Genomic DNA, 25,246 nt, shown 5'->3' on the forward strand with positions numbered 1-25,246 from the left:
GGAGTTGGCTTCCGATTGTGGGAGGATTAGAGGTTGGGGAGGTCGTGAACGAGCAAATATGGAGTCGATGGTTTGGCGGTGGTCTAGTGGTTCCCGACGGTTTCCGGTGGTGGTCCAGTACTGTCAATTTAGATCCATATGAGTTGAGAGAGAATGACATAATATGGTGGGGGAAGTTAGGTGGGTAATTTGTATTTGAATAACAAACACGCGTGTTTTTTGAACTCATAGACTAAAAAATGTTATCAAATGTTCTCACGGGAAAAATGTTCTCATTGGAACATAACTCTCTCTCATATATATATATATATATATATATATATATATATATATATATATATATATATATATATATATATATATATATATATATATATATATATATATATATATAAAGCTTTTAAGTTTAGTAAATAGTCATGGTTTCATGAATAAACAATTCTCATAACACATACCCATGTTTAGTAATATGCCCTTCATCATCATCATAAAATATCCTTCGAGATGCCAAGTTTTTGACATCCATTTATGTCAAAAACTTGTCTTGGGTTAGCTCAGCCACGGGTCCACATAAGGGCAGCCCAATAAAATCCGTTAGCACAACATCTGTTCTTTCCATATGAGGTCAGATATTCGATGTCATGTTGTCATACATAACATGCATACAAATCTTCATGCATCATATGTAACACACATGCTAATTTCATAAAATGCCATAAAACATATGTTTACTATATAAACATAACATCATATTAGCCAAGGAAAACATACCAATATATCATATAAGTACTCCATGCATAAGTCATTTATACTGCTTAACATATTCATCATACTTGCTTATTGATTAGCTTTACTTTAACATCGGCTTCATACTTCCAAATTGATATCCTTTTTTAGAGTGTTCTCTTGCTTTATGCAAACAATGGTTCCATCTCAATTGCTATTTATAGGTGGTTACAATGAGTTAACTACTTGTTCTTGTTGCTCACATAATTGAGATTTGATGTGTCATGTTTTGCCTTGTAATAAAGTCAATAAAAAAAACATGCAAAAACATTACAAAAAACAAGTTTCTACTTAATAATTTTGTAATCATACAACACAAAGAAACCAAATGCAACATCCCACTAAATCACATTAGCATCAACAGAAGGCCAATCAAAATTGGATCATAAACATAGTGGTAACAATTATACATGGACACTTAACTATCTCCACAAAAGCAATCAAGATTTCCCCCATTTTATTTCAACATCCTTCTTCTTCTTCTACCCAATTTAAGATCACTGGGGATTATAGACACATTATCTACATAAATCCCACCTTTAGAATGTGTGCAATCTATCTGCTTCATTGAAAACCTTACTTCAGTAGCAGGATCAGATGAAGTTACAATGAACTCCCCTACTTTATACTCAATCCAACAACCACGTTTATGATTTCCATTTGTCTCATCATATTTATCACAATCATCTAAAAAAGATTCAGTAGATGATGATTCTTGAGCATCTGAAGTTGATAATTCAAATCTTACAGGCTTTATGTCCCACCCATGAGTTTGATCAAAGCTGCATACACGTCTCCCCAATCGTTTTGAAAATCTTCCTAAATGTATCCTAAATGATAACGTGTATACATCAGCTGGAAATGGGAATTTCAACACCCCATCTACTTCAAACCACCATATTTGATGCAAATATGCTGCAATGTTAAACCTGTGATATAGCAACAGAATCAGAATCAGACAATCAGTACACATAACACAATTAATCCATCTTTTTTGTTGATACGAAATCATGAAATGATGAAGTTATAAACCTTGATTCTTCAGTATGCACCCAATTCCAGTATCTTCGATCTTCTATCCCTGTAATTGCCATTGCCTTTGCGGAGATTGACACGCATACTCTTCCAGTAACCTTATCCAACCATACTTCCTACAAGATTCGATCAAAATCAAGTTCAGATTTTGAAGTAAAACATATGATCCGACTCCAATTGAAAACAAAAACATGTAAATCAACAAAAGAATAGAGATCAATACGAGACGAAAGGGAAAAGGGATTCAGAAGCTTGCCTTGTTGCCATCGTCGAAGGGAACAGGGCGAGAGAGGAGAGAAAAGATGTCCTTTTTACAGAGATTTTGGTACCTCTCAGGTGGAATTAGGTCGAGCAGATCTTGGTAGTTAGGTGGAAGCTTTGATTCCCAAACGGTGTCCGATGAAGCAGCGCCACGGAACGAACGGTTGAGTCGTGCTAGGTTACATATCTCCGGCGGGGTAAGATAGGTAAAAACACCGGCGATGCAGCTCTCCGGTATATCGCCGAGTCCGGTTCCGTTGCCGGCTGTCGACCCTCCTTCTGTCAAATTAGACAACGACGCTCCCATGTAATCAACCTTTAGCCCCAATTTTTGGGGATTTTGTGAAGTGAGGATGTGACAGTAGGTGGTGGTGGTGGTGGTCGCCGGTGGAGGAGTGTGGTGGAAGGGAGATTTTTATTTGAGGGAAAGCTGTTTGTGTGTCGATGACAGCCTTCCCCCTCGGCTGTTGTGGAGTTTTGTGTTTATTTTAATACGTCGTACCAAGACAAAGATTTGTTTTCGAATAGAATTGTCGGACTTTTTCCAGAAATAAAATCATCAACTACTAATCATTGTGTAATAACCTTTTCCTTCAAAGATCATTTATGATTAATTTTCTCTAAAATTACCTTATCTTCGAAAATGTTTAGTATAATTGTTTACAACAGATCATATAATTCGGATTTTGAAAAAAAAAAAGTTTTTTCGATCAAAAAACTTGTTTTGTGTTTATTGTAGTGGAAGATAATTTGCCAATTTATTGTGGCGGACGTTTTAATACTTTTGAATGCAAAAGACATGGATTGAATGGTGAACGCCACCGACCATGATATTATTGTCAATATACTTTTTTAAAGTGGACACCTCAATTTCGTTTTTTTGTATAAAAGATACTAGGATAGAAAAACGTGATATTCACGGGATATTTATCTTTATAACCGATGAATCTTTTGATGTTTACATGTGGTTATGATTAATAAGATGTAATCAAAGACTTTGAAACAAGAAAATCCCTAACGGGGAGACTGGGGTGGCCGAGACGGTCATGCCAAAAATCGGTTGTTGAAGAAGCCAAGAAGGTTGATGTGCGAGCGACATTGGTGAAGGGGTAGAGGTTGATGGTGCTATTATGAAGGGGTAGAGGTTGTTTGTGATGTTTTGTCGACTCGGGAGCTTCTCACTGGAAAATCCTTCACATTAAAGCCAAATGGATCAAATTCAACAAAAAAGTTGTTATCAATTGTGAATTGTCTAACAGATATTAAGTTTTTGATAATATGTGGTGTATAAAGAATAATTTTGAGGTGAAGGTTTTTGGGAGACTGTGTGAGAATGGTGTTGCCCGATCCAAGAATTGGCACACGATTTCCATTATCAAGAATTATAGAGGTAACGCGGCAAAACTGAGAAAGTTGAATGATTTTACCTTGATCAGCTGTGAGATGGGAAGATGCACCTGTATCCATGTACCATTGGTTATCACCGGGTTCCATGGTCATGGCTTGAAAGGCTTCACCGGGTTCAGTGGGTTCCAAGGCATCATAATCAGTCATATGAGCTTGGTGATGTTGACCTTCACTGTTAGTGTTGGGTTGTTATTGTTGTGGAGTCCTAGTTGTGGCCTGATGCAGTGTTGGTTGACGCGGGATGTTGTTCCATAGGTTGGCGATCCATCCAGGTTGTGTTAGATATAGGCATGGTGGAGGCATCATCCACCAAAGAGCCCACTATGGTGGATTGGAATTGTTCACTAACCACGAAGGGCGTCTTTGATTGCTTGTTTAACCACGATGGTTCTGGTTATGTGGGTTACCGAATCGGCATTGATTATAGTTGCAAGGAGGACCACGGTTAGGGTTGTCAGGTCTATTCTGAGGCGGAGACGGCAGCAACAATTGGTGGAGAGGCAAGCGATTCCCAAGCTGATTGACGGTGATGTTCCAGATGGAGCATGCTATAAGTCGTATCCCATGAGGGAAGGCTTTGATTAATGAAGGAGGCAACAGTATCATACTCGGTAGGTAGACCACGAAGTTGTAACACAAGGTTGTTTTCACTCACCCAGGGCCGGTCCAAATATATATCGGGCCCGGGGCGAAAAGAAAAAAAAGGCCCCACAAAGACAAATATAATAAAGATTCAAAAAGATATCATTTATTCTTCACTATAGACTGATTCAATTTGCAACAACAAGCTAGCCAAATTGTTTATTTTTTGAGTTAGTTTGAGTTTGAACCAACTTCAGGCCCTAAAAATCATTTAGGTAATAATTTTTTTTATATATACACTACATATCCTAGAAATTTTAGGCCCCTCAGAGACGTGGACCTTGGGCGGTCGCCCGGGTTGCCCCCCGTTTGGATTGGCCTTGCACTCACCAAACTTTCAACATCTGTCAACTAATCTGCAAGTTATTTGAGCCGATGACAGTAGGCTTCAAGAGAGGGCATGGCTTTGAGAGTCAAGTTCATGAATTCTTGCTCCAAGGCGGCTGCTCGGGAGCCTTTGTTGTTAAGAAAGTTGTTTTTGATACGAGTCCATGCTTCAAGAGCTGTGGATTCAGTTACAAGAACTTTGACCAGGAGATCATCTGATATAGTTCCATATATCCATTGACGGAAAATGACATCAATCTCTACCCAAGATTCATACAGAGGTTTGGTCTTGATTGGGGATTTTGTGCCATCGATGTATGAGAGAACTTTGTATCCACGTGCATGAAGTTGGAATAGTTTTACCCAAGATGAGTAATTCACATTCGTACGATCAAGCACTCTGATTTTGTTCTGTATATTAGTCACCGTGTAGACAGGATGAAGAGAATTGGTTTTGCATGTTGTGTTTCCGTCTTTGTCACTCATCGTGATGAGACGAGAAAAGGAAATCAGAAGGAAGAAATAGAGCAAGAGCTAAAGGCACTCTGATACCATGTACAATGTTATAGAATTTGATGACCCTTTTCATTGAAGGAATGGGTAATAAAAAGAGAGTTATTTTGGGAAAATGATCAAGCTAAACTAATAGAGAGATACTACATATATTTACAACAAATATATTTCGTTAATATAAAGTTCAAATACAAATTTACCAAGTCGATGTTTATTTTATAAGGTAACATTCGTTGCAATGGAGTGGATATTGTTGGATTAGGTGTCTAAGCTCATAACTATAATTGTTATGTACTTGAATTGATAGTAGCAATGTCCTTTTGGGTTGCCTTCAAACCTGACAATTGAATAGGATAATTGTTAGAGAGAGAAGAATGATCTATTAATTTATTGCTTGGTTAATAAATTAATAATCAAGATAAATGATTTATTAATGTATTATGGATATAATATATTAATTAGAAATCATATTGTTTAATTAATATTTAATCAGAAATTAATTTGGAATTAATTTTGGGATTAAAGGAATTAATTGAAACTACAGGGACTAAAGGTGACAATGTTCAAAAGTTGTGCATTGAGCATTCTAGAACCTCCCTTAGAGGTGGGGAACAAAATCTAGAGTGTCCTACGGTTTCCTTGGGCTCTAAGGGTGCCTTGGAAGCCTTAGGGAGGAAGTTAAGGGATTAGAATTATCTAAGATACACCTGCCTTATCCTAAACCTTCCTTATCACCTATATAAACCCCTAAAGGGTTGGATTTCGTGGATGGCACTCCAAGAAAGGCTAAGGGCCGAAATTCTACTCTACTTCTCTCTCTCCATAGTAATCCTTGGTTGCTAGGTTTGTTTGTGAGCCATTAGAGGCGCGACACTTGTGGCGCTTGCTACCAAAGTTCAAGATCTTCAAGGATTTGATTGTTATTACAATATAACAATCAAGGTATGTATCCTAACCCTAATTATATGTTAATTTCGAAAATTATATATGTCTCCTAGGGTTTCTAGTTTTTGTGTTCAATGCTTGTATGTCTAATAGTGAAAACATAGATCCTCAAATCTGGGGTTGCATGCACACATAGGATTGTTTGTTTGTATAAAACCCATCAGTGGTATCAGAGAGTATGGTTTTTGTGTTCAATTAGATTTGGTACAATTGATTGAACTAGACAAAATTAGGGTTTATGGCTATTAAACCCTAAGGCCTTTAATTTTTCGCAAATTAGGGTTTAAGAACCCTATTTTTCGAAAATCCCTAAGGGTTTTAAAATCCTTTCCTTTGGCCACATTGGAGTCGAAATCTAGGGTTTCCTAAGCCTAGGGTTTTTGATTTTTAGGCAAGTTTGAAAGCCTTGCTTTCCACTCCAAGCAGAAGATTTCGAAATCTAAGGAATCTGTTAGTAGGTTGTTATTTTTGGTAATTATCTTGTTAATTGTTTAATTGGATAATTAAAGATATCCCTGCCTAAATTTCGAAATCCATGGATATAGGATTAAATTAAGTTAATATATTTAATTTAAATTGGTAATCCTTATTTTATTTAATAATTTAATTAATTGTTTAATTTTTGAATAATTATTAAATCAAAATAGTTCAAACTGCACCCTTATGGTTTTATTAAATTAATTAAGTGTATAATTAAAAGATAGTTAATAAATCCATAGTGATATGGTTTACATTTAATTAAACTAAAAGTCTAATTTATTAAATTAGACCACCTAGTATTTTAAAAGTGTAAAATACACCCTTATACTATATATAACATTAAAAGTCTAATATTATATATGTATAACTTAAACTGCTAGTCTTACCGTTAGTAGGCCCATTCACGAAGTCGGTCTATAAGGGGGTATAAGGTTATGGCCTATAAAATGGCCGTTTAATGGGTGTCCACTCTCACCCACCGCTTCCTTAATTGGTGGAGGGTCGTTAGCCGAACGGGTAGGATAGGGCAAACCCTTTCCATTAAAAGTATAATGAAGTATAAAGTAACTAAATGTTTTATACAAAATTCCCAATCTTATTTACTTTAGGCAAAAGTGAATTTGATGCAATTCCATGAAATTACACTTTGTACCCTTGAAAAGACGTTAGTGGAGCGTGTGTGGTTAACCGGCACACTAAATGGCTCTAAGCAAAGGCAGCAAAGGGTGACTCAATGTTGGTCATACTTCGGTGGAGCGTGTGTGGTTAACCGGCACATCGAATAGGTGACTATAACATTGGGGGCACCATGTAAGTTTGCATGGTTATTCACACCCTGTGTTGTAATCCTCGGCATCCCAGTCACAAATCGAGGGGCATATCGAGATTTAAACATGCCATTGAAAAGTTCAATGAATCTCAAAAGATCTAGGAGTTTTCAATACATATAAAACTTAATCTCCTTTTCGTTTTTCATGGTGGAAAATTAGTGAATCGTCATTCACTTACCTTCAAATGTTCTGCAAGTTGGATTACGACATCCCTCTTCCAAATTGTAGAATATTGTGTTGGATCCTAGCCTTAATATCTCATTTGGGTGTCTTATTAAGGACTCAATCAACTAACTTGAATTTTCTCCCGTTTTATAGATGTCAAAGTCTGACAACTATGGTCTTCCTAAATCCGTTGGAAAAAGTTTTCCACGTGAAGATGATCTTCCACGATTGTATTATGAAAATAGAAATAATGCTTCATTTCCTCCGCCTCCTCCAATAATTCTCCATGACCCACATGTTCGAAGACTTGAACAGTTCAAGGTCACTTAAGCCCTATTGGCAAAAGACACGAAAATGGAAAGTCTATACGTGCTCATATCTTGGATAAAAGGTTGATTAATTAGGATTGTTGGGTGTCGATATTTAAAGAAAGTTGGCTGTTGACTTGGTTCTTCAGTCACTTCTTGAATCATATGGTAAGTTCGTTAGAGAGTACTATGTGATGGACCACGACATGACCCTTATTGATTTGACTTATTTGCTTATTACTGCTGAATCAGAAATGATTAGGCGCACTGGTCAGCATATTTGTCTGGTAAATCAATATCCCAACCCTCTATGGGCAATGGTAACATTGGAAGTCCAGAAAAGTTTTCTCTACACAAGAGAAAGACTGAGTCTGAGATAGTCCTGTGTGCCATTCCAGAGAGTCCATAAGTTTCTACTGCCAAAAAGAAGGGCCATTGGTTACGAAGCTGCCCTGACTACCTGAGAGATCTAAGAGATGGGAGAGTCAAGATGTATGACTCTGCTTTAGGTAAAAATCCACTATCTAACTCTATTAATTTCCTATTTGGAGATTCTTAATACATGATGTGATAAGATTACATTTCGATGTTTTGAAGGGTCGAAAAAAGGAAAGGAAGCTTAAAGGAAGGAGCAAGCTGAGTCTGATCACGAAGAAATGGATTTCTATCGCATGATTCAAGGATCAAATATTTAAGCTACTACTTTAGAGTTAGGATAGATTGCTAAGTAATATTTACATAGTTTTCATTAGTAATCGCATTGTAAGGACAATATTTTTCCGCAATAAAATAAATTTTGATTTTGTCTTATTTATTTATCCTTGCAATGGTGTGTATGAAAAATTGATGTCTGATTGTTTCTATTGTTAGTTATAATGGATTTGATTCTTAATTATGTTATTTGTCGAAATGTCAAGAATTTGCCAAATAAGGGAAGATTCTCATCGCCCAAGTTTCAGTTGGACAGGAACTTGGAGTCATGCAACTTGGTTGCGTGATGAATGAGAAACTTCATATTTGGAAATTAGACTAATTCTTTGACAAAGTGTCAAGAGAAGGACTAGGAGATCGAGTACACTAGGTTGTGCATTGATCAAGTCCACCACAAGAGTGATAAAGATATTCATCATGATTTACTAAAGTTTAGTAAAATATGATTATAATTATAAGATTAAGTATAATTCTGAGTTGATTGAAAGAGTTTCAACCAATAGCAGAACGAATAAGAAGAATCAAGTAGGCAGAAAGATAAAAGTTTGTCTATTCTAAGAAGAAGGGAGAGTACCTTTTATTGTGTTTTATGATAAGTCTTAATGATGAAGAACCATATCTCAATTGATCCTCCAAGTGAGTCTTAGTGCATATGTATGTCTAAGAAGAGGAATCTAGAATTGTAGAAATGGTTAAAATCAAGAAGTCAATTATACTTCGTTCCAATATCAAGTCTTAGAGTTATATTCCAAGATTGTGAATTGAGTGACAAGTCTTAAGTAGGTTTAGAACACTCATCAAATGTGGGGTTTGGAAAAGGCTTTCTTATTCTTGCACATTTGAAAATTGGTAAGTTGTGTTGTCTTGGATAAGACAAAGACCAACTAGGAGCAATTATGTGAAGTGTTTTGTCTTGATAAGAACTACACTAACTCTTGAATATTTGTTTTGTCTAGGAAAGGTTCCTGACAAGAGAATCATATATGTCAAGAGGTCAGTGGGAGTCTAAATTGTCTTGAAAAATTTCAAGAACAAATCAAGAAGTAAACCTATTAAACAGTAGCACACGACTTGAGGATTATAACCTATCGTGTTGACAAAATTGTATTTCTGTGCCAATCTAGTTGAGTGATTATGCATATGAGTTCTACGAGTTTTCAATTGAATGCTTAAGGGAAAACACCTTGATTAATGAAAGTACATTGACTGGCATAGGTGAGCTGCCAAATAACTGGGAAGCAATGGTGGGACCCTTGATGGAAAGAAATTAAGAATGAACAAGTTCTATCCATAAGAGTTTGAATTTGTCACAAACATTATCTTTCGATTATGGTTATGACAAATTCACATGGATAGGAACACATACACCATAAAATCTAAGTGTCATAAGGTTTCTCTCCTTCATGAAAATGAAGGTGAGGAAACGCTTTCACCAAGAGAGATTTTAAGAAGATAGCGATTATGTAAATTGCATTCTCAAATTTGATTATGATTACGGCATCCCTCTTCATAGTTCGAATTGTGAAATTTGGCAATTAGTCTGAACATTTAGGACTTAGTAAAATAAGTTCTGAATTAGTTTAGACACACATGTGAGCTGTCTAAGGAAAGGTGTGTGATTTTGAGAAGCTTAGATAAAGGCTTATCGAAGCATTAGGTATTAGAAATATGAACTTAAGGAATTCAATAAGCATTGTTTTCTAGAAGTTCAAGTGTTTTCTGAATACATGTCAAAGCCAGTGGGAGCATAAGTGTTATGCTTGTATAGAAATAATCATTGTGTTAGTGGGAGCATGATTATTATTTCAAGTATTGCAAGTTAACAATATTAATTATAGAAAACAAAGATTAACTTTGCAAAGTTGTAGGGGTTGAAAAGTTGTTTTTCTATAATCAAGGGAGAGAATATTATACTTCGTTTCAAAATCTAAAAGCTTAGATCAAGAAATGTTAATAAAATTTAGTGAAGGATACATAGCACGTTCTCAAAATTCGATTATGATTACGGCATCCCTCTTCATAGTTCGAATTGTGAGAACATGGCTAACAAAATATTATGGCAAAAGACTGATAAAGTATCATGTCTTTATATGAGACATTATGCATCGTGTCCAATACGCTTCGGGTATAGGATCGATTGCATATGCTGTAATATTTGACCATTCTAAAATTTTCCAAATGCCTAGGGCATTAAGAGGGAAAAAGAACTAGAATCGGTTTTGACTAAAATAATTAAACAACTATCAAAGGACGATCTAAGGTTCGCTGAGGATTTGTCGCTTGTAAGTAGTTGGAAGTATAGTATTGGATGGACTATATTGACATTATTATGAATAGATAAGATTCTATTAAGAATGAGTTGTCATATGGAAAATATGGAAATGTTTCCATTAATGGGAGTTGGATATTAAGAAATATGTCTAGGTTAGAAACTTTTATGCGAGAAGGATGTTCAAAGGAATGTATTTTGAATGTAAGACTTCACATCTATGGAATTGTCTTGTAACAATTTCCGATAGAATACCTTGTAATTTCATTAGCCGGGTCTTGGTGACTTTTGTGCTATGACATTACGAAAGAATCATTGCATAAAATGTTAGAATCTGACATATTCTAAAAGTGGCAAGAATTTGGTTTTCTTATTTTAATAATAAGGATTGGGGATTGTGAAATGAGTTTCGTTGGAAAAGTTTTCAATTGATCTATTTCACAAAGTATGGACCATAGGAAACCAAAGTGTGCATTCTTGGAGCATGGGACAATTGTGGTTATAATTCGAGTAATAAGTTGATTTTCTGAAACAGTAAGCAATGAATAATGAGTAATCAATATGGTGTTTAAATAAAAGTGTTTTTATTTACGCTCAAAAGTTTTGGGGTCATATAGGATTAATATTATTATTGCGTTTCACTTTGCATGTTTTGACTTCCAGAATAACTAGGTTATTCAAACATCCACAGTCGCTCATACATTGGGAGTAAGTATGAAGCAAGATTGTCATGAGTCCGTCTGTAGATTGTCTAAAGTTTTTAGACATAGCAAAAGTTTGTTGCAGAGTTCATGAGTGCTTTAATAAGATTAGAGTATTGGATTAAACCCACGCTCACTTGAATCACTTCATGGATTTTATCACGAGTGATTGTGAGACGATAATATCTTATATTCTTGAAACAAAGAGATATGAGTTATAGTTTGCAAATTGGTTGCACATTGATAGTACGTAAACGCACTAGTAACTTGGTGTTATAAAACGTATTGTTGTGTGTGATTTGATGAGTAAATAGAGCAAGCATATGAGTCGATGTTTATCCTTTCCTTTTACCCAAAGTTGGATAAAAGCGATATTTGTGGGCCCCTCGATGATTTAGTGATGACACCATAAAGTGCTTGGCCAAGCCGGGACTGATTTGATTTGTTCAATTAGTCAGTCATCATAAATCAGAAATCGTGAAACAGAACATAGACAGAGAGAATGATTAAGATCCATGTCTTATGTATATACAATATCTAGAATGGAGGAATATATGATCCCTTATCTAAGGACACGTCACTGACTAGGTCAGAGTTCGACAACAGCTTTTGGTAGCTAAAATTTGCTTGTCAAATTTTGAAGTTATACTTGCAATTATAGTTATTAGACTTATCCAAGTGGGAGACTGTTGGATTAGGTGTCTAAGCCCATAACTATAATTTTTATGTACTTGAATTGATAGTTGCAATGTCCTTTTGGGTTGCCTTCAAACCTGACAATTGAATAGGATAATTGTTAGAGAGAGAAGAATGATCTATTAATTTATTGCTTGGTTAATAAATTAATAATCAAGATAAATGATTTATTAATGTATTATGGATATAATATATTAATTAGAAATCATATTGTTTAATTAATATTTAATCAGAAATTAATTTTGGGATTAGAGGAATTAATTGAAACTACAGGGACTAAAGGTGAAAATGTTCAAAAGTTGTGCATTGAGCATTCTAGAACCTCCCTTAGAGGTGGGGAACGAAATCTAGAGTGTCCTACGGTTTCCTTGGGCTCTAAGGGTGCCTTGGAAGCCTTAGGGAAGAAGTTAAGGGATTAGGGTTATCTAAGATACACCTGCCTTATCCTAAACCTTCCTTATCACCTATATAAAACCCTAAAGGGTTGGATTTCGTGGATGGCACTCCAAGAAAGGCTAAGGGCCGAAATTCTACTCTACTTCTCTCTCTCCATAGTAATCCTTGGTTGCTAGGTTTGTTTGTGAGCCATTAGAGGTGCGACACTTGTGGCGCTTGCTACCAAAGTTCAAGATCTTTAAGGATTTGATTGTTATTACAATATAACAATCAAGGTATGTATCCTAACCCTAATTATATGTTAATTTCGAAAATTATATATGTCTCCTAGGGTTTCTAGTTTTTGTGTTCAATGCTTGTATGTCTAATAGTGAAAACATAGATCCTCAAATCTGGGGTTGCATGCACACATAGGATTGTTTGTTTGTATAAAACCCATCAGATGTGACAAGAAATATCCTCTTAAGCTTTTAATTTGAGTGAAATAGGTTATGAGTTATACAAAAACCAAGTCAAATGAGTTTCACTCTTTAAATACTTGTGACACGTAAATGGGTGCAACGCATTCTTGAATATCCAAGATGTCCAAACCGATCTCTCCCCTAAATGCCTAGATGACATCGACACTTGAGCAAGCAAATGGTGTTCAAGCAATGCTTGAATTTCCCAATGGAAAGATCCTTGGTAAACGTATTTGCTCCATTATCATTTGTATGAATCTCTTGATTGAAATCGTCATCTATTAAAATATAGTGATGTAACCAAGTCCTAAATAGATAGGATTAATGATGGGTGTATAGAGTGATTGGAGTCTTCTTGTTTGAGTTGGATGTTCAAAGACCTATTGATCGCTAAGAATATACTAGACTCAACTGTAATTTAGGGAAGTCCTGGGATTACACTTTGACACCTAAGTTAGGGATGTGTACTCAAGAGTGTATAAGAGCGATATTGAGAGTTGGGAGTGAATTATTACTTGTTGATACCTTATATGGCTTAGGTATTTATAATGTTTGTGAGGAGATATTTTTGGTGATTTTAGTGTTATCAACGTATTTTGGTGTAATTATTATTAATAATGAGATATGTCGAGCTCCATTTACCAACCGAGTTTAAAGGTGCGGGGTGCACAATCGGTGTGATAAATATGAACTCGGGAATACAGGGATCTGGGGCAGCACCCCTGGGTTTAGGGTTCCAATCCCCTTGGTGGGGTCTAGGGGCAGCGCCCCTATTGGGGTGTAAGGGGTAGAGCCCCTGGTGATGGTTCCGCAGACCGGTCAGCGAGCGGGGTTCCAAGGGGTAACACCCCAGGCGGGCTAGGGGGTAGCGCCCCGAAACCTAAACGAATTTTGTATCAAGTGAGACTCCAATCATGCATTTTCTCACCAAAACCTCACTGATGACATCATGATGATGTAGGTATCGGTTGTGTCCAATAACTACCATGTTTTGGCGCAATTTTTGGTTTAACCGATTTTAACCACTTTTCCCTCTAGTATAAGAACTTTTCTCTGGTTCTAGAAAAAGGGTTGAACATTCATATACTCGAAAATTTAGGGGTGAGCAAAAACCGCACCGCAACTAAAATTAGCCGCAAAAACCGCAACCGCAATAAAAACCGATGGTGAGGTTTTCTGTTTTACAAAAACCGCAAATTTGTGGTGCGGTGTGGTTATTAGTTTTCAAAAACCGCAAAAAATATCGCACCGTACCTCATATATTATATATAATTTTTTTAATTAATTATTAATATATTAAATATTAAAAATAAGACAAGTTTCATAAATAAAAGATAAATAAAATACTAGAAGAAAAAAATGTTGGTTTTTTGTTATGTTTAACTTTGAAAATTGATGAAATTAGACAATTTTAAGATTTTTATTGTTAATTACTGTTGATTTGATGTTTTTAAGATATTAATTGTTTGTGATTTAAGTTAATTGTCTTATACCTTATGGTTTTATTTATTTATTATTATTACAAGTAATATGTACGAACTCTTAAAACCATTTGAACTCTAAACTGTGGTTAAAAATCACACAAAATAACAGCACTAAATCCATACGGTTAATAACCGCAACACAGAAAAAACAAAACCGCACCGCAAAAATAACCGTCTAACCGCACCGTAAAAATAACCGCACCAAGCGGTTTTGAAAATGGATTAACCGCATTTACGGTTTGTGGTGAGGTTTTGGCTAATAACCGCACCGCGGTTACCCTTACTCGAAATTATATCAGAACTTCTCTATGTCTCAAGAACACATCAAACAAGGTATTTTGTGTTTTCAATCTGAATTAGGCTTGTAATTCAGATTGGTTTATTCTTGGATTATCCAATTCTGAATTCATATATCCCAGACAAAATGGACAAATTACAGATTTCAGAAAATGTTTAAACACCATCCTTGAATTTATCCAAGTTTGTATTTGTTGTTATTTTGTTTCCTTTATTTTATGGCAAATAGCTTCTTATGGATTTGTACATAGTAATGTCCATTTTCTATAATGTTTGTGTAAATTGTGGGAGGACCACGATCTGGTGGTAGAGTTGTGGTCGCCAAATATATGATGATATATTTCGGTGCTTTCTATATGTGTTTTTTGAAAACTAATCCAATTGACAACTCAATATCTTGTTGCTTTTGTTGTTGGAATGGATCTATTGATCATAATGGTGCTTAGTTGTTGGTATTATGTTTTAATTCCAATTCTTCATGTTTGGTGTTTTGTTTCTTCGTATAACTCACTGGTACTTCTCGCCCATTATCCGGTAACTGTTATCTTAATTAAACTATATTTATTGTTGACAAAAAAGTAATCAAGCGATTTTGATTCAATTATATTAATGGTCGTCTGACTTTGTCATGGGTCATGGCAATTGTTGTTGAAAAAAGAGTTTGTTTGGTTAAGTTGTTTGTGACAATTTGATACATTAAATCTATGACATACTTGTCTTTATAGGGATATTCATAAAATTGATAGCGATATAGAGAAATGACTCAACTTTTGAGCATTTAGAAAATGACCACCATTTACGAAAGTGATTATTTTAGATTTTTTTTTTCTCATTTGCAAAAGCAATCTCTACCATCATTTTCGAAAAATAGTCATCTCAAGATATCTAATATCATTGATTTTTTCAACAAAAGTCACATCTAAATTGTTAGCGTTTGTAAATGATTCGGTTTTCCGCTTACAATTGTTTTTTAACACCTTTCTTGTTGTTGAGTTTTCATTAATACCTCGATTACCTACATCTATAAAAGCTCCCACTACTCTCCTCCCCTTCGGTGTTCATTATCTCCATTTTCCTCGTATTCATTCGATTCCACACTTATAGTTGCCATATGTTTTAGGTATTAATCGATAGTGTTTGATCTAATGAAGGATGTTGTCGAAGCAATACTAACTTTTTAAAATTCAAATAAACTGGTCTTTATATTTTTTTTAGATTTATTGTCCACGTAACAAGTAGCATACTATCATGGTCTTGGCAAGAATTTCTTTCGGAAAAAAGAAATGATGAAATGAGATAAAGATGAGGTCGATAAACAAGGAAAACTATGATGAGAGAGAGAGAGAGAGAGAGTTTGCCGACAAAAAGGATGAAGCCAAAACTATTTTTTAAAAAGCTCACGCCCAGTGGGACTCGAACCCACAATCGCCTGATTAGAAGTCAGACGCCTTATCCATTAGGCCATGGGCGCTTTTGTTTTCTACTTCAAATAATAATTATAAATTGTATAAGTCCACATTATTGTTCTTACCTACAAATTTAGCCTCTAACACCTTATTCTAACCTTTTATTTATTTTTATTTTTTTTATATATATATTTTTTAATACGTACAAAACTCTCAGTTATAAAAGAGTTAATTACAAAACTACTTCTCAAATGTACTAATGTAATTATCATCCAAAACCTTTGACTACCCACCAAACAAATATATAGAAAGAATGAATTTAAAATTTTATTTCACACACACATGAATTCTTTTTCTTTGTAAATGAAGCAAATGCATTCAATACTGATGAGTAATTTATTTTATTTTTTTTATCTACAAACTCAATAACAAAATGTTAACGTCGTCTATAACGCTGTTCCGACTTTCACTGCCGATTCTAACCCTAACCCTAACGTTCTTTCGATGGCGTCGTGTGACGACGAATTCGTACTTATCGGTGACGACAGCACCACCAACAGCCACCAAACAAACCAGCGTTTCCACCACCACCTCTCGACCACCGCGCATTTATTAGCTTCCAAGGCTCCTCCGTTTAACGCATTACCACCTCCAGAGGCAACACATGATGGTGTTCTACAAGCCAGTGGCGAGGGTTACAGTGATCACGCGTTCGGTTCACAACCTATGGTGGTGGTTACCTACGAAAATGAATCCGATCCTAACAGATCTGGGATTAGCGGTGCAAGAAACGAGAAACGTAGCGACTGTGAAGATCTCAGCGACGGAGGAACGCCGTTTAGTTATAATAAGAAATCGAAGGTTGCCGGTTCTTCTTCAGGCAACGGCGGAGAGTATAGAAAGGATAGAGAGGAGTGGAGTGACACTGCAATCGCGTTCCTCTTAGATGCTTATCTGGAGAAGTTTATGCAATTGAACCGTGGAAATTTGAGAGTGCGGGATTGGGAAGAGGTAGCTGCGGTCGTGAGCGAGAGGTGCGAGAATCAATCGAAGAGCGTAGAACAGTGCAAGAACAAAGTAGATAATTTGAAAAAGAGGTATAAGCTGGAGAGACACCGAGTTATGAACAACAATGGCGGAAACACCACAAGCCACTGGCCTTGGTATCAGAAAATGGAACAGATTGTTGGAAATTCATTACCCTTGAAGCCTGCATTGGATGAAGACAAGTCTATAGGTGTAATCAACAGCTCAGTTAGACAATCCAAGAGGTATATACACTATACACCTTTCTCATTGCAGCTAACAGTTTGCAATTTTAGAGAAAAACATCAATTTTTTCTGTTTCTACAGATATACAACTGCAACTTCTAGCCCAAATAATCATCAAATCACTAACATGGAGCCAAAATCAGTCACAAATCCAAGATGGCGAAGAGTCGTATTCAAAATCAGTGGCTCTGCTTTCACTGGAACTGATTCTCAAAACATTGATCCAAAGGTAAATTAAAGGAAAAATTCTATCTTTCCATAATATCCAAACTTCAGTGGGGTTTTTCGTTTTTGGTTTCTTGTACTCTATAGGTAGTAATGCTAATTGCTAGAGAAGTATCAATAGCTTGCCATATTGGTATTGAGGTATTCTTCAATTCCAAACAATCTCTCGCTCCAATTAACATTTCCACTTTCTGATCTTACCTTTTAACATTGAAGCCTTAAATCCAGGTGGCAATAGTTGTTGGTGGACGAAATTTCTTTTGTGGTGACACATGGGTAACATCAAATGGTCTTGATAGAACTACTGCTTATCAAATTGGGTATGTTGCTATTTCCTTCAATCTGTTCTTATTCTACAAGGGTTAATTTGGTAATTATCTTTTCATATGTGAGCAGAATGATGGCAACTGTGATGAACTCCATTCTACTCCAATCAACATTAGAAAAATTAGGCGTTGTGACACGTGTACAATCATCATTTTGTATGCCAGAAGTTTCTGAACCTTACAACAAACAAAGAGCAATTCGACATTTGGAAAAGGGTAGAGTTGTAATTTTCGGTGGGATTGGTGCTGGAACAGGGAATCCACTTTTCTCTACTGACACAGCTGCAGCTCTTCGAGCATCAGAAAGTACTTTGCTTAAAATCGCCTAAAATCCTTCATCCATTTTTTTAAAAAGATTGTTAGTTAATTAATTATTTTATTTTTTTGTAGTTCATGCTGACGTGGTAATTAAAGGTAGTAGCTTACATGGCATTTACGATTGTGCCATTGGTGAGAGTGAGTATGAACACATTTCTTTTAGGGAGTTTGCTTCTAGAGGTGTGGCTTTAATGGACATGATGGCTGTGACATTTTGTCAAGAGAATGGGATTCCTGGTTGGTTTTTTTTTTTTTGACTTTTTGACTTTTATGTTTATTAAATATTTATTTATTTATTTTTAATGGGAGTTTTTATTTTTGTGGCAGTTGTGATGTTTAATCTTGATGAGGTTGGAAATATATCAAGAGCGTTATGTGGGGAACATATTGGTATGTTAATTGACTTAAATGGAAGAGTTGGTTAAATATTGGTTTCATTAGAGGTGGTGGTAGTTTTGTAAATTACTTAGATGTAGAGGGGCCTAAAATGGCGTGTTGTTGTAGCATTGTGTCACCATTTTGGGGAATGCAATGAAAGAATAGAATCTAATTTAATGTTGAGATGACAAATTTGCCCACATTTGTGTTTTTTTTTGTTTAGGTTTAGGTTTATAATTTGTTTTGATTAGGTTCACATTTGTGACATTGGATTATCATTCATATTCATCATATAAATGTTCATTACTTATATGAGAATTAGCATTTTGTATAAACAAGAAATCGTTAGATATTATAAATTTACTAGACACATGATCAATATATTCATCTTTCACATGAGAATGAACATAATATTCAACGAGAAATAATTAGATAATGTAAGTTTTCTATACATAGTGATCATACACGTAAGAACGTAAATATAAAAATTGTAAATATTCATCATTAACATGAGAACTTAATATATGTTATATGAAAATAATACAAAAAATGTGAAAAATGGAATTGAATAGTGTCCATTAGTTTTTTTTGAACGGCCAGCAATAACATTAGCACAAAACAAAAACTCAAGCAAGGAGCTTAAGCCAGATACACAGAGTCGAACTGAGTGTCAAATTGAGTATAAGAGAATATTCGTAATAGGAGACATACACCAAATCGATCAATCAAGACAACCTAACTTGGATCTGTATTTAATCCTATTAAATGTGTTAATGCAAATGGCATCCGCCATAATCATCACATCTTTGAACATTTCGATAAACAATATCATTACGTGCTTTCCAAATAACCTATAAGGTTGAATAAGTAATCGCCAACTTTAACTTTTGAATTTTTTTGTCCCTCGCCTTAGAATTCAACATCCCCAGAAGATCCAAGCATGAACCAGGAGGATTTTGAGAACCGCATCCCACTCTACAATCCATAACCAAATATTCTTCACAACATCACAATCAAAGAAGACATGATCGAGAGACTCCTCACAAATCCAACAAAAAGGGCATAAAAAGGATGGAACATTAATAACACGCTTCAAAAGGTTATGAAAAATTGGGATCATGTTTTTCAATAATCTCAAACAAAACAGTTAATCTTTAAAGGAATCCAATTCAACCACTTGAAGGAATTCACCTCATTGAAATCATGTTTATCAATCAATCAATCCTCTAAGCACTTTAACAGAGAAATCACCCGCCCTGTCACCATTCTAATGTCACATGTCTGGTCCACTAAGAAACTGAAATTTGTCAATCAAAGCCATTAAATCCGAAAATTGATTAGCCTCTTTGCCTCTCCGAACCTGGACCAACTCCAAATCCACCTTGAACTAGCTTCACTATCAAAACTACGTTTATCTAGAATAAGACAATCTTTACTTGTCTCCAAAACATACAAATTAGGAAATAAGTCTTTCAAGGGAATATCACTACACCATGAATCTTTCCAGAAAAAGGTGTCACAACCATTTCCAACGACCGTCTTAAACAACTCCGAGAGGAAAATCCTTTTATCTTGCAAGTCAACATCAATTAGAGAAATACTTAGCCACACACCTTTAATGGAATTCTTAGCGATAGCTTTGTCATCAATAAGTTTTAATTTATGGATAGACTTAATACATGTAGACTAAAAGGAATTATCTCCGATTTTAATCTCCACCACCATTTGGCAAGAAGAGTCAGCTGAGTCGAGAGAACCTACACCAAGACCACCCTCCTTTTTAGGTTTAGTGACCAACTCCCAAGCAACCCAATTGACTTTCTTCTTTAGATCATCGGCGCCCCAAAGAAACATCCTTCCATTAGTTGAGAATCATGGGTGGTGGCCTGGTGGGACTTAATTAATCGTCTATAGCTACACCAACTCTATATATGTGTAACGAAAACTTCTTTTACACATCGAAAACTTATTCTACGTCGTCACATTATTGATTTATTTAACAAATTACTCCTTCTACACATTTATGTATTTGCTAAGTTGGTATCTGGGTTCTGAATATATTTATGTGCCAATAAAATAAAGGCATGTCAAAAGATTCATTCAACTTTATCTAAAAAGTCAACCTTTGTAAAATAGTTAAGAATATCAAAGTTGGACACGAGCATAGAATATGAGTTACGAGGTTTTGGGCATATAAGATAAGTATGATAAATTTAAAATATTAGTTGAAACAAATGAATGAAGAGTATCACCACGTAACACCGGTCCAAGGAATTGTGGGTGGGGAAGGGATGAGGAGGAACCTTAGCATATTTTATAATATTTTTAATGATTTGAAATTTGTTTATAAAATATATAAATGAGGTAAGGCTATCCGGATTGGAGTATAAACTCACGCTTAAAAGCTGACTTTGAACAACTGAACAACACCCCAACGTCCAGTGGTTTGGCTGTGGAGTCTTTATAAAGATAGAGCTTACTATTGGCTTTTATTTTTTATTTTTAATTTTTGTTTATTTATTTATTTATTTTTAAGAGTCCTTGGAAGCAATAAAAAAAATAGTTTCACATTTAAAATTTGAAGATGCGAAATATGCATGTCTTCAAGTGAGGAAGATAAAAGCTAGGCTTCTGATTAATCTCGAAGGAGACAACATATATTTTTAACAATTGTCAACTATGGTCCCTTAAGTTTGGGCCAAAGCATAAGAAATATCGTCCCTAATTTCCTTCTTAAAACAGGTTTTTAAAATTTATAAATTCTACCATAGACATTTATATTCCTATTATTATTATTATTATTATTATTATTATTATTGGTAATTTAGGTTTAAATTTTTATGCAATTATAGTAATTTAGTTTTTAAATTAGGTTTTATGCGGAAAAATCTCATTATTTTAGGAAAATTTTTGATAAAGTTCTAAAAGTTTTTTTAGAGCAGGAAAGTCATATTATTTTGGGAAAATCACATAATCTGTAATTTCCTATTAAAATATAAAAAATGAATTTTTCGTTAATTTGCAAAATGTTAAAAAATCGAGACCTTTCCGTTAAAAAAAACTTTTAGGACTTTATTAAAAAATTTCCTAAAATAATGAGACTTTTCTACATATGTTCTTTTAAATCTAATTAAGTTATGTAAGTTTTAACTAATGTAAAATATTTATTTATGTTTATTAATTATTTTTTAATTTAATCTAATGTCAAAAAATAAATAAATAAAAAGATAAATATTATGGAGTGGTAATCATTTCCAAGGTCTAGTGGTTTGGTAGTGAATATGTATTGTAGCTGACATGACGTTGAGTTGACAACACTTTTTAATGAGTTGGTGGTGACCACTCCCCTTAGGTCGGACAGTTTGCTGAGGGAAAGCTTCCCCTACCCTGGAACACAATACCGTGGGTGAGGGAAAAAAATGAGGGGAGCCTATCCCCCATTCTCTCTCCTTATGTGATCCGTCAGTATTTACATGCACCAATTGAGTTTATATGACAACTCAGCATATGAATGGTTGAAGTCAATACCACCACAACATCGGGCAAAAAGCCATTTCACAGGTAAGATGTTATGACTCTTTTACCCTTTTACCCTTTACAACATAATGGAGACACTTCTACCTTTTTAGGACCACCACAACATTATGACACTTTTACCCTTTTCTATACAGGGAGAGCAACCACAGACATGTTGTTAAACAATCTTTGTGAAGTGTTTAATGGAAAACCGGTTGATAGGAGAGACAAACCAATTATTAGTTGCTTGGAGTTTATTAGGGAATATATGATGAAGAGGATATATAATGTCCTCAAGGTGCAACAGAAGTGTGTAGGCCCACTCACCCTAATAGAAACAAAGATCATGGAGAAAAACAAAGCAACGACTACCTAGTACATTGCAGACTGGTGTGGTGATGAAAAATACCAAGTCAAAGGCCCATGGAATGATCAACATGTTGTTGATATGCATGAAATGGTATCCAGTTGCATGAAATGGTAATTAACAGGTATCCCTTGCATACATGTGATTTATGTGTTATTTAACAAAGCAGATCATGGTAAGTGTGTACACGAGCTCCATACTTATGTCCACAAGGTGCACTGGCTACAAACTTGGAAAAATGCATATGGGTACAAGGTGGAACCAATTAATGGTCGACCATTGTGGCCTAGAAGTGAGTGTCCAATGCAGACCAGACCTCCCCCACACTGTAATCAACTTGGGAGACCTAAGATGAAGAGAAGGCAATCCATGGAGGAGAGAAGTCAAAGTAAGAGTCAGAGTCAGAGTCAAAGGTCAGATGTTGGTCCCAATAAGATTCATGGTCATAGCCCACATGGAGGTGGGAAACTAACAAGAAAGTTTGTTAGTGTGACTTGTAATAAGTGTGGAAACAAAGGTAACAACTCCAGGACATGCAAAGGTCAGGGTGGGACTTGACGGACTATGTTGGTTTTATCTTTTGGTTTGACTATGTTGGTGTGTTATTTTGAACACCTTTGTATTTGTTGGTTTGATTCCTAGATGTTGGATGTTTTTTGTTGCAATAACTTTGTTTTCAATTAACTTATGACATGTATTTTGAAGATGGTAATAGGTATTATGTCTTTAGTATGCTTTTGTGTTAACTACATATGGATGCATTCTATGTTATCTTTACAAGGTTATGTATAAACAAATCCATAATTGGTCAATAGATACCAAATTTTCATTACCATTAATTTGCATTACAACAATGTTCTACATTTGCAAAAAAAACTACCCAAACCATATACATTTCCCAAATAACTTACATTACCTTGCATATACCCCTAACCTTTTACAAAAGATAACCATATCATTTGTGGACTTACAACAAGAACACCAACACAACAGCAAAAAAATCCAGCTATAGACTAGGTAATACTTCAACATAGTTGCTTGTTCTTTGATCTTCTCAACTGCTTTTTCATGCTTACTTGCTTGTTCTTTTATATCATCTACTGTTTTTCGTAGCTTTTTTATTGTCCTAAGCAGCTCTGGTATTAAAACTTTGGAGAGCACACTAGGTTCATCATACTACCCAGTAAACCCACATGACGAATTCTTGAAATAAAGAAGAAAGAAACATTAGATCATCAGGGACTAATGGTCAAAAACAAAGTGGAACATACTTACCGGGCAAGGACATCCCCAAAATCGGCGCCCTGGGTTGTTATCTGCCTATGATGTTCGAACTATGGCCCACTTTCTGCAGAAGCACATCTCCATTGTCAATGGAGAATATGAAATCATAGAGGGGAGTGATCGATGGAGAAAATGAAACCATAGAGGGAATGATTGTTAGGGCTTGTCACTAGAGACGAGAATAGAGATGTTGTAGTCTCTTTATGGACTAAATAATAATAAAATAATATAGGGGAATACATGAATGGACTAAAATACCTTCAAGTGAGAGGGGCATGGGTAAATTAACGGGAGCTTGGTAGTAGATCTTAAGCCATTGGACCAAACTCGCAACAAAACGAAACTATTGGACCATCCTTGCGAGTCAAACCTATTTTGGACCAAACCTGCTAGTTTTGACATACCACAGAGACCAAATTTGCAAATTTGTCTTTATTTTATTTTATAACTCTTTGGTATTTGTTTTCTATCAACCATCGGCATATATTATATTAGAAACCCTTTTTTTTCTAAAATGTTTTAATATATATATATATATATATATATATATATATATATATATATATATATTAGTCAATATATTTTTATGTTTTATAACTCTTTTCTCTATTAATTATATTTTATTTTATTAAATTATTAAATTTAATTTTGAATATATTATTTCCTACTATCTGGTAATATCTATTAAATATTTAATGACATTATTTAAGAAATATACATTTTAATAACATATCATAGGTAGATTATTGGATATCCTTTTATGATGGACAAAGTCATGAGTTTGGCGTAACAGGTAGGGGCAATACCCTCGATGTATTAAGTCTGAAAAATAGATATCTTAACATGTTTGCTCACTCTCTTTCTCTTTCTGACTGATCAAAAATTCAATCTATTTTTTACAAATATAAATAACAATACCCCTCTCTACCATTAAAAATCGTATATTCTCCCATTCCATTTTATCATTCTTCAATTCCATTCATTTTCTCTCCAATTTCATTCGTTTTGGGATTTTTAATTATCGTGTTTGAATTTTAATTTTCTCTACAATGCATTTTTACTCCATTCAATGTCATATCATCACTTTTTAACCCATTAAACTTTTCATGAAACTCAAATGACTTTACTTTATTATCGTTTTCTTAATATAAAAACATAAAATGTACTCATTATTATTTGATAAAATCTCATTATTTATTAATATAAATTTATTATATTGTATTTTTTTATAAACATTTGTTATTTATAATCCTGCCCATGCAATTATTACTTTTTAGTTAGATAACAACAACCTAGATCGTAGTATTCTACAATCAATTATTATTTTTTTGGGTTAATGCCATAAAACCCTTAAGTTTTCAAGAAGTGTTTGGTTTTTACCCGTTTATGATTATTGGGTTCATTAATGCCGGAAATTCGGATAACCTGTAAGCTGAAAAG

The 25,246-nt window shown here is 34.8% G+C and overlaps 3 protein-coding genes and 1 non-coding gene across 5 annotated transcripts; 1 reads left to right on the plus strand and 3 right to left on the minus strand.

The window, feature by feature from the left end:
• Positions 1-1,056: 1,056 nt before the first annotated feature.
• On the minus strand, positions 1,057-2,546 carry LOC145058003 (F-box protein PP2-A15-like). The gene is made up of 3 exons (XM_079005923.1): positions 2,078-2,546; positions 1,819-1,937; positions 1,057-1,715 (listed from the first exon to the last, which is right to left on the minus strand). Exons 1-3 carry the CDS (start codon positions 2,387-2,389, stop codon positions 1,244-1,246), a joined length of 903 nt encoding a protein of 300 aa, XP_078862049.1. The 5' UTR covers positions 2,390-2,546; the 3' UTR covers positions 1,057-1,243.
• Positions 2,547-4,494: 1,948 nt separating this feature from the next.
• Positions 4,495-4,944, minus strand: LOC145059665 (uncharacterized). The gene has a single exon (XM_079007479.1). The coding sequence runs from the start codon at positions 4,942-4,944 to the stop codon at positions 4,495-4,497; it is 450 nt and encodes a 149-aa protein (XP_078863605.1).
• An 11,168-nt stretch (positions 4,945-16,112) lies between these two features.
• Positions 16,113-16,185, minus strand: TRNAR-UCU (transfer RNA arginine (anticodon UCU)). Its single transcript has one exon. It is a non-coding gene; the product is annotated as a tRNA-Arg (tRNA).
• Positions 16,186-16,494: 309 nt separating this feature from the next.
• LOC145058363 (uncharacterized) lies at positions 16,495-18,839 on the plus strand. Of its 2 annotated transcripts, XM_079006282.1 has the most exons (7): positions 16,496-17,391; positions 17,474-17,621; positions 17,705-17,758; positions 17,846-17,937; positions 18,014-18,249; positions 18,334-18,498; positions 18,589-18,839. In XM_079006282.1, the coding sequence occupies exons 1-7, from the start codon at positions 16,625-16,627 to the stop codon at positions 18,684-18,686; spliced, it is 1,560 nt and encodes a 519-aa protein (XP_078862408.1). In that variant the 5' UTR covers positions 16,496-16,624; the 3' UTR covers positions 18,687-18,839. The 2 variants fall into 2 exon arrangements, with proteins under 2 accessions (XP_078862409.1, XP_078862408.1); XM_079006283.1 differs by lacking the exon at positions 17,705-17,758 and having other exon boundaries at positions 16,495-17,391.
• The last annotated feature ends 6,407 nt before the right edge of the window (positions 18,840-25,246 follow it).

The sequence above is a fragment of the Lactuca serriola genome, chromosome 6, assembly GCF_051521515.1.
Source record: "Lactuca serriola cultivar US96UC23 chromosome 6, Lser_US96UC23_V15, whole genome shotgun sequence".
Taxonomy (NCBI): Eukaryota; Viridiplantae; Streptophyta; class Magnoliopsida; order Asterales; family Asteraceae; genus Lactuca; species Lactuca serriola.